The 13156-nt window shown below is 43.5% G+C and overlaps 4 protein-coding genes across 4 annotated transcripts; 1 reads left to right on the top strand and 3 right to left on the bottom strand.

The window, feature by feature from the left end:
- Positions 1-961, bottom strand: K450DRAFT_228662 (uncharacterized protein). The gene is made up of 3 exons (XM_051586956.1): positions 688-961; positions 355-627; positions 1-256 (listed from the first exon to the last, which is right to left on the bottom strand). Exons 1-3 carry the CDS (start codon positions 833-835, stop codon positions 108-110), a joined length of 570 nt encoding a protein of 189 aa, XP_051447378.1. The 5' UTR covers positions 836-961; the 3' UTR covers positions 1-107.
- A 327-nt stretch (positions 962-1288) lies between these two features.
- K450DRAFT_228657 (uncharacterized protein) lies at positions 1289-4452 on the bottom strand. The gene is made up of 4 exons (XM_051586955.1): positions 3719-4452; positions 3266-3639; positions 2788-3195; positions 1289-2718 (listed from the first exon to the last, which is right to left on the bottom strand). Exons 1-4 carry the CDS (start codon positions 4348-4350, stop codon positions 1484-1486), a joined length of 2649 nt encoding a protein of 882 aa, XP_051447377.1. The 5' UTR covers positions 4351-4452; the 3' UTR covers positions 1289-1483.
- A 1636-nt stretch (positions 4453-6088) lies between these two features.
- On the top strand, positions 6089-7887 carry K450DRAFT_228649 (uncharacterized protein). The gene has a single exon (XM_051586954.1). It carries the CDS (start codon positions 6439-6441, stop codon positions 7741-7743), a length of 1305 nt encoding a protein of 434 aa, XP_051447376.1. The 5' UTR covers positions 6089-6438; the 3' UTR covers positions 7744-7887.
- A 1449-nt stretch (positions 7888-9336) lies between these two features.
- K450DRAFT_228641 (uncharacterized protein) lies at positions 9337-13102 on the bottom strand. The gene is made up of 11 exons (XM_051586953.1): positions 12895-13102; positions 12762-12828; positions 12221-12693; positions 11939-12151; positions 11779-11874; positions 11613-11715; positions 11479-11552; positions 11255-11405; positions 11077-11187; positions 10278-11011; positions 9337-10213 (listed from the first exon to the last, which is right to left on the bottom strand). Exons 1-11 carry the CDS (start codon positions 13060-13062, stop codon positions 9431-9433), a joined length of 2973 nt encoding a protein of 990 aa, XP_051447375.1. The 5' UTR covers positions 13063-13102; the 3' UTR covers positions 9337-9430.
- Between the last annotated feature and the right edge of the window lie 54 nt (positions 13103-13156).

Here is a 13156-nt window from a genome sequence, read left to right as displayed (position 1 = left end):
TAAACTTATAATCTTTACAATTTTATTTTTTTAAAAAAAACTTTGATTAAAAATATAGAATACAATATAGCATTTTGGAGGAGAGTAACATGAATAGTAGTTAATGATTAGGGCGGTTCGGTGGTAGCATTAGTGGTAGCGTCTGTCCTAGAGTCGCTTGCAAGTGGCTCAAGAGTGTTACGTATAGTTTGTAAATGGTCGGCGAGACCTTTTTGACGAAGATGATCGACACAAGACTGTTTGCACATTGGACACTCTGCCGAATGTTTTGTAAGCCAAGGATCTACAACATCCAAATCATTCATAAGTTGCAAGTTACTCAATTTCCCACCTAACAAAAAATTCCCCACATACCTATGCAAATCGGGTGAAAAGCATGTCGACATGGTAACAAGCGAACCTTGGTTTTTGGTCGGAAAAGATCGAGACAAATGGAGCAACTTTGTTCTTCCAAGTTTTCTTCACTATAATCTACAATTGCTATCTGCTCGAGTTCATCATCGCTGAGTATAGGGAGAGGGGCATAGACCCTTGCACCGGACCTCGTAACATGAATTACGGGGCGCATGCCTTGCTCCACTAATTCGCTTCTCCGCCTTAACCTTGCGACTTGCAAGCACACCATGACTGGAGTAGAAGTTGGTTAATTCAGAAAACTGTTAGCATTGTCAGTAAGGTCAACTTTACCTGTCATGAATGCAAATGCCAGGGAAAGCGCAATTACAACGTATTGCCACACAGATGGTGCATCAGATGTAGAGTCTTCTCCGAGACTAGCCTCCGCACACCAGGTTGATAAGAGCAGTAACACGATAAAGGAGGTCACATAGCCCATGGCGAAGATATTAGAAGACCCACTTTGAAGTTCTTACAGCAACTTTTGTTCTCCTATTACAAATAAATATGAAAAGTAGAGGAAAAGAGAGCCACCACAAATTGGTTGCCAATTATAAGTATTTGCACACAAAAATGGATAAAATTCATCGAGTCATTGCAAAAGATAACGGGACAAAGTAGATAACAGCACTTTATTGACGATCATTACATCAAGATAAATGTGAGCAATCCCAAAATCACCGTAATTCTCTTTCATGCTTTCCGAGATGGACACTGTGAATTATTTCAAAATAAAAATGCCAAGTTCAAATATTTTCTATAAATCACATCTCTTGCGAGACGACACTAAATTCACCATTCCTATATTTCTCGTCTTTTTCATCTTCAACATTTTTTTCGTTTTGTAGAAACACATTTTGCATACCCTTCCATTCGAAAGCTCGTTAGAGGGGGGAGGTGGGAATACATTGAACGAACCAAAAGAAAAAAAGATTGGGCTTCTATACCGAGAAAAAAAAAAACTAATGAAAAAGAGGAACTGATGATATGAAAAGGAGAGGTTTAGATGTTTGAGGAAGTTGGGGGATTCAAAGGATCAAGAAAGAGAAAGAAAAATAAACTAGTAGAAATTTCACAAAGCTAAACTTCAGTGGTGCGAAGGCATGTCATGAAGAGCAACATGGTTTAAGCCACGCTGAGAGTTGGTATCGCTGTTAAGACTACCAGAAGATTGTCTAAACATATGTTTAAAGCTATTGTCTCGCTTGCTGTCGTGCTCTTGAGCAGAGGCAAGGCCAGTGAGTTTCTCATTCATAGGATATTGTGGAGCTTGACCAAGTTGGCCGCTTTGTCTGTTGGCATTGTCGAGCGATCTGAACACTTCGTCATCGACATAGTATGCCTTGAAAAGCAATTCCAAAACCTGCATTCTTTCTTCAACCTTGCTAATACGATCAGGATCGGCTTCGTAAGGTGCATAAGGTGTATAACCTTGTTGAGAGAATCGCTTGTGGACAGGGTGAACAAGGGGAATACCAGCTTCTGTCTTGAAGTTGCTTTGAAGTCCACGCAACAAAGATTTCTTCATGTCGCCAACAGACCAGCGATGAACGACACCCCAGGGAGATCTGGGACGGTAACCGAAGAGCCAGGCTTGGAGACCAAAAACGAGACCAACAACACCTCCAGCAAAACCAAGAGCATTGACAAGACTGTAGATCTTGTATTCTTTCAAAACTTGGGTTTGATAAGCAGCAGGGGCAACGACAAAAGTACCAAGATCAAGATGGGTCAAGTTGTACATGGGGTTGGCACTTTCTTGACGGAATTGAGTATCAATTTCGGGAGTGGAGTTGGTAATGGACAAGAAGCCAACATAGTTCCATCCAGCGGATTGAAGGTACTGATGGTTGATCATTTGATATTGAAGAGTGTTGTAGGTGTTAGGGGCAAAGTCGTAAACGTTCTCTACTTGAATGTCGTTACGTTCGTCGTTGAGCCAGTTAGATATATCTTGAGTGCTAAGCAAATTGCTTCCAGGAAGGTTATAAATGGGAACGTTGGGATCCATTTGCTTGGGCCAAAGGGATACGTGAACACGTCCGTATTGAACAGTCTTATCACCATAAACAGTAAAGATCATGTGAGAACCGTTGTTGTTGCCAGAAGAGCCAGTCATTTCGAATGAGTTATCGCCACGGAACAAGTAGCAAGTAACTTCGCCGAGTTGATCGGAGAAAACAGGAGTGTGGACGCTCATGTTGAGTTGCTGGACATATTGGTTGCAACCAACACCCACATCAGTAGTGCAAGATACACGGGGATTGCGGGGGTCCATAGCGCTGGGGTAAGTGGAATAACCATCGAAGCAGAAGCGGATATCTAAAAGCGAGCAGCGGATTAAAATCAAAGTAATGCAGCTATCATAGATATTTAGACGAAAATTTGTACCTGGGACATCAACCGAAGCAGCGGGATAGTTAATGGTCTGGGTAACATTGGGGCTGTCGATGACTTGACGGATGATGAAAACAAACAACAAGATGAGGACGAACAACAAAATGACTTGGGAAGTAAGACGGGTGGTTTCAGCCCAGATGGGTTCACCAACACGAGGCTTCCAAATATCAGAGTGAATTCGGGTAACCATGAATCGAATATATCGCTGGAACTTCCAGAGAAGGAAGAGGATGATCAAGACAACGACGCCACCAGCGACGGCAACACCGACAATAACACCAGTGCTGACTCCAGAAGATGAATTATCATCAGTATCGGAAGCCGAGTCAATCCATTGAGGGTTCGACAAATCGAGGTTGAAGAGGTTGATATCGTTGTATTTGATGTTTCCAGCAGAACCTGCAGGAGAATGGTAGGTTAGTTATGAAAGAACTCAAAAAAAAGCGACAGGATGGTGCATTCGTCGTACCAAAGGTGACCAACATGTACTTATTTTGGTACAGTTGAGCAGAAGCGAATGAGCGAAGACTTGGCTCAACACCGTTATAACTGGTGACAGTGGTCCATGTCCATGTGGAAGGATCGAGAACAGCGACCTCAGCAGTGTATTGACGACCCCAGATAGGCTGGTTGTTATCACCACCAAACACGGCAACCTTTCCATCGGCAGTCAAAATAGCAGAGTGATCAGCTCGGCTGGACGGAACTTTGCCGGTAGATTTAGCAGGGTTGACTTGCCAAGCGTTTTTGACGGTATCAAACACATAAACGCTTGACATATCCATCAAAGCTCCGCCTGACTGGGTAATAGTGACACCGCCAGTGAAGACAATTTGGCCGTTGCTGGAAATCAAACACGTGGGTTAGGTTGGCAACATGAAAAAAGGAAGCATCCAATATTTGACATTTTTCTTTTTCTTACGTGAGAACTGTGGCAGCATGACCATAACGAACGGGCAAACCAGTAGTGGTCAAGTTGGTCCAGGTGTATGGTGTAGTAGAAAGATCGAGAGACCAGAAATCATTGAAGTAACCAAGGTTATCAGTTGTGACACCACCATAGATATAAAGTTTTGTTTTCACAAGAGATGCAGAGAACATCATACGGGTTTGTGGCATAGGGCCTCCAGCAGCGGCTCCAGCTGTGGTTCCAACGGACCATGAATTTGTGGCGAAATTAAATTGGAAAATTGGCAACGTAGCGTTGGAAGCAAAGGCAGGATTAGCTCCACCAACAACCGTCATAGTTTGGCCAGTAGATGAAATCACTGCTTGGCCATAAAGAATATTAGGGCCAGCATTGGTTTGTGGAACTTTGCTGAAGGTAGGTGAACCAGAAAGGATGTTACTGAGGGCGTACATTTGATTTGTGTAAGGAGTGGTAGCGTTTTCTCCGCCATAGTAGATGATGGTGTCATTGCGATTGACGGACACCATTCCATCCATGAATGGCATTGCGTCAGTGTTGGCGCCGGTGTCAAAATAGGCATGAGCTGCCGGTGATAGGCATGCTACCACCAAGGCGAGTAGCAGTTGGAGCGAGAATGATCGCATCGACGAAATGATTGGAAGAAGGGTAGTTGGCTGGGTTTATATGACGGATGCTACGAAAAGTGAGAAAAGAAAAGAAGAAGAAAAAGATGTTGTTAAGGAGTGGGCGGGTGCGTAGAAAAGGGGAGAAAAATAATAAAGAGAGGGGAAGGGGCGAGAAAAAGAGAAAGATGAAAATCGTCTAGAGCTAATGGACGAGTTGAGTTGAATGAGTTTTTGTTGCGCGTACCTAAAAAAATCTCTAATTACAGGCGTGTAACTAAGTTAATAGTCTTGTAGTATATAATTGGGGGATATTTATTCTTAGCTTTCAACATACCACTCACTATCTTACTTTTTCCTTTCGCTCGAAAATCACTTGTTAAGCAATGACATTGATACCATGATCCAAATATCCTTGCTTCTTCCCAGTCCAAATTTAACATCCTGCCTTCATGGGACTCACAACAACAAAAAAAGATTTGTGCTACATTGCTCAAAAATTTTTTGACTGGGCGTGCTTGACATTATTGTTTTTCCTGTTCACGTCGCTCTAGAACGGCCAGTCTCCGATCTAGCGCTGGCTTTTTTTGTTTTTGCCTTTTATTATCATATAGCGGCCAAGTAGACCTAATTTAGTGTTCATAGCATGGCCATGCAAATAGAAAGGTAAGAAGACATTGATGACAGTACTTCGTCGAATCCAGCCATTCTCTTTGACCCAATCCCACCAACGATGGTCACTTGCTCAAAACGGTAAATGGTATCGAGAGTGAAATCTAAATTTTTCTATTTATTATTTTTTTATTATGATGAGGATGTGGGTTCGTGGCATGAGCCCTATGAGGTTCGTCTCCTCCTCCAGAAATAAATGTTAGGTTCTTCCCCCTTTTTCATTTTCATGTGCGTAAATGTAAATAACTCTAGGGCCACATTTCTCATATATAAACATTCAAAACCCTGATTTCCCTTCTTCCAAAGCGAAAGGGTGAGGCAGCGAGGCCTTTAGTCACACAGCACTTTATGCGTGTTTGCCAAATTCAGATATCGGCCATGCATTTTTACAAAACTCAGAGCTATCAGCAACTCCGAAGCCCGCTCCTCCAGCACTTTAACAAATGAAGCCATGGAAGAAAGAGAGGGAACTTGAGAATCTCCAAAAATATCTCTTTACTGCTTGTTTACCAAGTGAAAATTTACCACAAGATATGTTTATCTGAGAGATTCCAAATGTGGATTCACGATGAGAGTAAACCTTCAGCCGCTTGTAGAGCACAATGTGGAACAATATATAGGAATCCACTGCCAAGACCGGTTTTCGTCCCTTCCACAAGCTTTGATAATGACTTCTTTAGACAAAACTGGGAAAAATTGGTACCACGATAGTGGATGGCCCTACAATATGGATTGAAGTTGAACCGGCTAAATTTTAAGGCACCAAAATAACGAAGATACATCTTACACTTTCCGTTGTTGTATCGGTACACCTTTATCAAGAAGTTAGACTATTGTCGCTTTGCTTGGCTTGGTTGAGACGGTCGCTACCCTGATTAACAAGACAACCACATGAAGGCGCGGCGAACGGCCGGGGCGTTTTTCGTAGGTGCCACAATAATCCATATGCTAAGCTTAACATTCAAATCACACTTCTTTGGTTTCTTTTACTTTTTAGCTATACATTTCATGCTTAACTCTATTGGATAACGCGCTATTGAAACCATTCGGCATAACCAATATTTTTGCATGTCACAATTGCGCCATATTGTGACAGTCGAACCTGCAGCACCGATTTGTCATCCGTAAGGCATCCTTTCCGAAGGACGTGTAGAGTAAAGTTTAGGAAGAAAGAAAAGGTGAAACCGCTGAACAGAACGTTTATGTCAAAAGTCAAAACACTTTCTTATTCCTAGTCAATCAAACATTGGCAAGACCGAAAGGCTATGTTGAAGCCGGCAGATCGAAATTTCCGGACTGCCTAAAGTTTACTAAGCGTGCGGTTGGAGGACTCAATTTTTATTTGGAGGTGGCCAATATAAAAACTCACCGCTCGATCTGAACCACCTCTTCAGAAACTCTCAACTCGCCATTTGCCACAACCCATCACCTAACACCATGTCCCACTCTCAGCAGAATGAATGGACTCCCATTATGGAGACTAAGGTGCCAATTGGTGCTCCGCAAGAAGCCACCAACAGCAAGCTCTTTAGTCCACTTACAATCAAAAATACCACTTTCCACAACCGTATCGTGGTATCGCCCATGTGCATGTACTCATCCAAGGATGGTATGTTTGACTCTCAGTTTCATATGGCTCACTATGGATCGTTCGCTATTCGTGGCCCAGGTTTGATGTTCATTGAAGCAAGTGGTGTCTTGCCAGAAGGCAGAATTTCACCAGAAGACATGGGCATCTGGTCTCCCGCCCACCGTGATGCCTTCATTCCTATCATTGAGCTTTGCCACAAGACTGGAGTAAAGATCGGTATCCAACTCGCCCACGCCGGTCGTAAGGCGTCAACGTATTCCATGTTTAGACAAGGCACTTCGGCTGCAAAGCAAGGTGTGGACGATGAACACGGTGGCTGGACACCAAATGGTCCCTCCAGCATTCCTTGGAATGAACACTTCCGTGTCCCTCATGAAATGAGTGAAGAGGAAATTGCAAAGGCTGTGGCTGCTTTTGGCCAATCTGCAAAGTGGGCTGATGAAGTTGGCTTTGATGTGATTGAACTTCACGGCGCCCACGGTTACCTGATCAACTCGTTCTTATCTCCACTCAGCAATCACCGTACCGACAAATATGGAGGCTCGTTTGAAAACCGCATTCGCTTCTTGTTGGAAATTTTGGAATCCGTTCAACAGAATTGGCCAAAGGACAAGCCCTTGTTTGTTCGTATCTCTGCCTCTGAGTGGCACAACAATCCCGACGAAGAGTCATGGGACTTGGATCAAAGCATTAAATTAGCAGCCATTTTGAAGGACAAGGGGGTAGATTTGATTGACTGCTCTTCTGGAGGTAACACTCCTACCCAAACATTCAAACCTGCGAACCCCGAAGATATCAAGCTTGTTGATGCTCCTGCTCCAGAAGGTTCGGAAGGCACCACCATCAACCATCATACCTTTGGTAGTCTTCAAGCAGCCAAGCAAGATGCAGAGAAGATAAAGAACCCCATGGTAATGTTTCAACTACCTTTTGCTGCAGCCGTCAAGGAGAAGGTAGGAATTTTGACGGGCGCAGTAGGCTTCATCACTCATCCCTATCAAATGGAGAGTATCATCCGATCTAACAAAGCTGATTTGGTGTTCATGGCTCGCGAGTTTCTGCGTGACCCGAACCTTGTCTACAATGCCGCCGATCAGCTTGGTGTCAAGGTGCAGTGGCTGAGACAGCATGAGCGTGGTCAATACATGTAGAATATTTTTTTCTAGAACACGCCTTGTAAATAAGCGTGCAAATTAGTCCTATGGATTTGTTGAAGATGTACACCCGCGTCGTTAATAAACATACACCGGAAAGGCATATCATTTTGTGCTCAAGCAATCGAGAGGGAGAACTTGTGTGGTCCTTTTACAGGCAAGGACCCTGGTTGAAGTTGCGTTTCGCGGGGCTCATACAGTGAGATGTCATAATGTACGGGGTAAAGCAGCAGTAAAATACTAACTGCTGCTCCTGCGTACCTCCTCTTATCCGCACTGCATCACTTCATATTTGATCTTTAGACTTGTTGATGTTTACGTCGAAAGTCGTGTACATCAAAATTGACTGGTCTCATAGTCGGCTTCCCTTTGAGAAGACCTAATGGAACCAGCAAAGTTTAACCAGGTCACGTGCTATCCCGACCTCCCACTGGAGGAACAAGGCTCGCACTGAAACAGCGCTTTTTACCTGGGTCTCGCAAAAAGTCATTTGTATCCGAATAATATTCCTCATGCTTCCGCTATCATTTCAAAAAAAAAATTGGAAGACTCTCCATATAATTCGCAATGATTGATTAGCTTTTGTCAGCGAGACTTGAGCAATGTTTCAATACTCATGGCTGATACTGACGCTACCAACTTCCATTGGTTTTAGCTCCGCATTCTACAACCAAATTTGTTAACCCCTAAAGGGAGCATTACTCTGGGAACTTGCGGCACGCTGGATCAAGATTTCTCCGCTCACTGATACGTACAAAAGAGGATTTTAAGTGCTTAGGCAAATGGAACCACCAACTTTTGATCGGTGTATTTTGAATTTGCAGGCTCGCTCAACCCCACCCTAAGAAATCATAGCATAAACTAGACGTAGTGGCATATCGTAAGACAAAAGGGGTAGAGAGTTAAATTGCGGTTAGCAATGTGGGCCATTATTTGTTCCCTTCATGTCAAAGTTCTGTCTCTTAATTAGACTGACAAGAAAGGTTTGTAACTGTGTTTCAAAGACTGGTATGTGACGACAACATTGTACATACATTATGAGCAAGGTGGTCTTTCTGCAACAACATCTGGAAAACACACTTTATTCCTAGTTGACAGCTTGCCAAACCCAGCAGCTCCACCATCCATTTTGATCTCACAAGATTGTAGTCCAAACTACTATCCTGTTTTCTTCCTATTGCTCTCCCAATGCAAACTTGTAAATTGTACGAATATACATGCTTTATTTTAATGCTTTAATTTTGCTTTTTAACATTAGTGACAAAATAAAACCAGAGATGAACCAAATTGGAAGGTGTGGGGTGGATTGCTGGTCGCAGTACGGCTGCGAAATCGATAATGAGAGGCGAAGTACAGGTATCTATTTACTATTCTTCCTCCTCGTCAGGCTGAGAATCCTCTTCATCGTCTGCGATGGTTGGTCGTGATGCCTGAGGTGACATTGAGCCATCCTCCTCGTCCTCGGATTCGATGATTTGTTTCGTTCTAATATGATCAACCGTGAGTACTTCGTGCGGGAATCCGACACCAATTTGCAAACAAAAGGCTGCTTACCTAACTCGCCTCTTGGGCTTATCAATTTCGTCAAGATCTTCCGACTTTCTACGTTTAGGACGCTATAGAACAATGCGGTTGAGTTATCTAGTTGACTTTTTTCCATTACTCATCAAATGATAAACCGTTGTCAATATCTTACCTTTGGTTCCTTCTTCTCTGAAGGATCCTTTTCCTTTCGCTTGCGTCGTCGGGGAGCTTCGTTTTCCTCCATTTCTTCATCATCCACGATACCGTCATCAAGATCCTTTCTTCTCTTCTTCTTTTGCTTTTGCTGCTGCTCTTCATCACTAAGTCCAACATCCTGGCTGGCCAATAGAGCATTCTCCTCCCGCACTTTCTCCATGATACGTCGTCGCTCGGACTCCATTTCTTCTCGTTCTCTAACTTCTTGTTCGCGTCGCTCATCCTCTTCCACCTTCTTACGCTGATACTCTTCGTCGCGCTTCTTTCGTGCTTCCTCCATGCGCTGTTTCTTCTCTCCCTCAAATTCCATCTGATCAGTAAGCTTACGTTCGATTTGAGTGCGAAGAGACTCGCCGTGACGCTGACGCTGCTCCACAATCTTGCGGTCGTAGTGCACATGGACATCAGGGCTGATGTCAAGCAGAGTTTGGAAGTGAGCCTTACTAGACTCCAACCCAGTAATGGCTTGTCTCATTTGGTCGGTTGTACGCTGATCCTTGGGAAGATCAGAAATCAACTGTGCATATGTTTGATGAACCAACGCAACATCGTATAAGATGGTCTTGTCGTTAGGGTCAACGCTGTAAGCCTTTTCTGAATAAGTCAGCGCTAGCAGCATCTCTTCGGGGCTCTTGTCAGCCTTGCCGATCATAAAATGCATCTTAGCGATACACAGCAAGACATTTGCATCCTTATCATCATAGTACTTTTTGGAAGCATTTTCGTACTGAAATCAGGTTATAAGAGAATTAGTACCTAACATTGTGTCTCCACATATGAGCATTACGTACCATCACTGCAGCTTGCTTGAATTGACCTAGTTCTACATGAACATGGGCCAAATTGACCCAGATGGAAGGATTGTTGACAGCTGACTCGCGTACTTGGTTGAAAATATCTTTCGCCTCGTTGACGTGACCACGTTCAGCTAATGTGATAGCAATACCATTGGCAGCATAAACGTTGTAGGGATCACGTTTGAGAGTTTGAGAAAAGAACCCTGTAGCCAGCTTGTAGGCTTCAGATCGAGCAGCCCGCTTGTCATCGCCCTTCATTTCTCTAGCTGTATTGCTATGATAGTTACCGAGGGCTACATGCGTATACAGATCATTCTTGTCACAATCTTTGAGGACCTTTTCGAATGACCGCTTGCAGATCTTTTCATTCATTGACATCTGCGCTTGGCCAATCATCGTCCAAGCGTCGGCATTAAGAGCATTTGTGTCAAAGACCTCTTTGTAGTGCTCAATAGCATCTGAGACTCGCCCATTTGCTTGCTCGATAGCTCCCAGTCGTAAATGCGCATCTGCGTATCCAGGATTGCCATCCACTATCTTCTTGTAAATCTCAGTAGCCTTTTCCGTGTCGCCCTTGTCTTCACACAGTCTACCAAGGTTATACGATATGGTCAATTCGAAGCCGGCAATTTTCTGCTTCATGTCATCGTTGGTCTCGGTGAGTTGAAGTTGGCGCTCACACTCCTGGACAGCTAATCCATAGTGCAATTCGGCATTCTGCAAGTCACCTTATGGAAGGAGAATAGTGTCAGAATATAGATAACCTGGCACAGTGCTATGTAGTGGTTTATACCTTGCATGTGATACATGGCAGCCATATTGTTCAAAACCTCGGGTAACACTTGGTCTTCTTCACCATCAGCGGGTGATTGGCGCTTATATAGCTCGGTAGCTTGTTCGTAAGCTGTTGAACACAAATAGGTAAATAAAGACAACACTACGCTGGCTTGGCCAACATGTACTATAATCACCTCTGAGTGCTCGCTTATCATCATTTTCTTCCGAAAGCTGAGCAACCTCAATCAATAACATTGGGTCATCCTTGATCTCAGTCAGAACCTTTACAAGACACTCCATTGCCTTTTCCTTTTTGCCCGCCAGTGCGTACAATGAGCCAAGCACCTAGTATTCGCCAAGAGTATGTACAATTGTCAACACAAGTCATTTTGGGCTGCAGCTGACCTAAACTCTTTACCTTCAGTGCCTCTATGCATCGTGATTCAGTAGAGTAAACTTTGTCAAAATACTGAATGGCCTTGTCGATCTCGCCTATATTTCGCAGGTTTAGTAATCGATTTTGATATGTTGCAAAAATTCAGTCTTACAAACCTCGTTTAAGATAAAGTTGACCAACACCGAACTGTGACAGGATGTGATCAGGATTCAGTTGCAACGCTTCGCTGTAGTACTTGAAAGCATCGTCATATTGTTGCTGAAAAAAGACCGAGATTGTCAATAACCATACAATATCACACACATCTTCTTCAAAACTTACCATTTGGTGTTGTGCGCGAGCAACTTGGTATGCAGCTTCCGCTTTCACGAGGTTCTGCCGGGATATATTATATGCCCTGGTGGCACATTTAATACTCTATATAAACATTGCATTAATGATGAATACGCATTATAAACTCGGTACAGTACACAATGCGCACCTTTGCAAACTCTTTCGTGAGGAAAAAATGATTAGCGAGCATATTAAGGACAACAGGATCTTTCTTGTTGGCAGTATGAGCCATCTGCATGTGCTGTAAGCCTTGCTTGAGAGATGCTTCTTGATGCACAATGCCTAGCTCCCGATCCTTAGACTCGTTCAATTCCATGATGGCAAGGAGAATAAGTGATACTGGGTTGGACTTTGATGGGTTCTGAAGAATCACAATTAATTCACGTTTTCTTTTTTGTCGACTGATCTGGTTGGTGAACGATAATCTTACCATTTGTAGACAACGCTTGAAGGCAGTCTTCGCTTCAGAGCTCATGCCAAGTTGATGATAGCAAAGTCCAATTCCCAGTCGAATTTCAACATTATACTCATTCCCGGTAGTATAAGATAAAGCGGTTTGATAGGTCTTGAGAGCCTGACGATATTGCTTTCGAGTGAACTGTATGCGACCTTTGCCAATCAAGGCAGGAATACAAGATGGGATCTTTTCCAAGGTCATGGTGAAACTTCTAAACGCCTCATTTAAATCTCCTCGTTGTAAGTACAAAATTCCTTTAATAATGAACGTTGGTTCGTACTGGTTGTTGATACGATCGGCGTCATTGATTAGTTGAACTGCTTCGGTCATGAACGTTTGCTTCACGTTCGTGTCGCTCGCCATTTTTGCAAGCTGAATATTTAAGGTTGCCATAAGAATAAGGAGAGGAAGCTTATGTCGTGCTTGTGTTTGTGGTGAATCATTGGCTGCGATCATCACAATGTACATTAGTAACTGTTCACGACGCGGCGTTAACGACGTGATCAGTACAAACCTGCGTTCAATCCAGCTCGTAACACCTTGATGGCCTCATCGAACTTGGACTGTCGATAGTATTCAAACTTTTGAAATAAGGTGTATTCAGCAACTAGTTGATTCCCAGAGTGTAGCTATCAATTGGTACTTACTGCGAGTAGGCGGTAGTAAAGTAAACCAACACCTTCTTGGCTAAAGATGTCGGTAAGTTCGATAGGATTAGCGGGCAGATCTTCGCATACAACTTCCAAGACCTGCTCATGTTGCAGAGGTACCTCGATTGTGCGCGATCGAGGTACGTGGCCGTTGGTTGTTGCCATTACAGAAGATACTGAATCAAAACTGGTTCTGTTGCCCCGCTCTTGTCTCTCGCTGAGGACAGCAAGGCCCAAAAATTTAATGCACGTGACTTAC

Source organism: Umbelopsis ramanniana, assembly GCF_025399195.1.
Source record: "Umbelopsis ramanniana AG unplaced genomic scaffold K450scaffold_10, whole genome shotgun sequence".
Classification (NCBI taxonomy): Eukaryota; Fungi; Mucoromycota; class Umbelopsidomycetes; order Umbelopsidales; family Umbelopsidaceae; genus Umbelopsis; species Umbelopsis ramanniana.
Note: the sequence above shows the minus strand (reverse complement) of the source record. Positions and strands in the feature narration are given on the sequence as shown.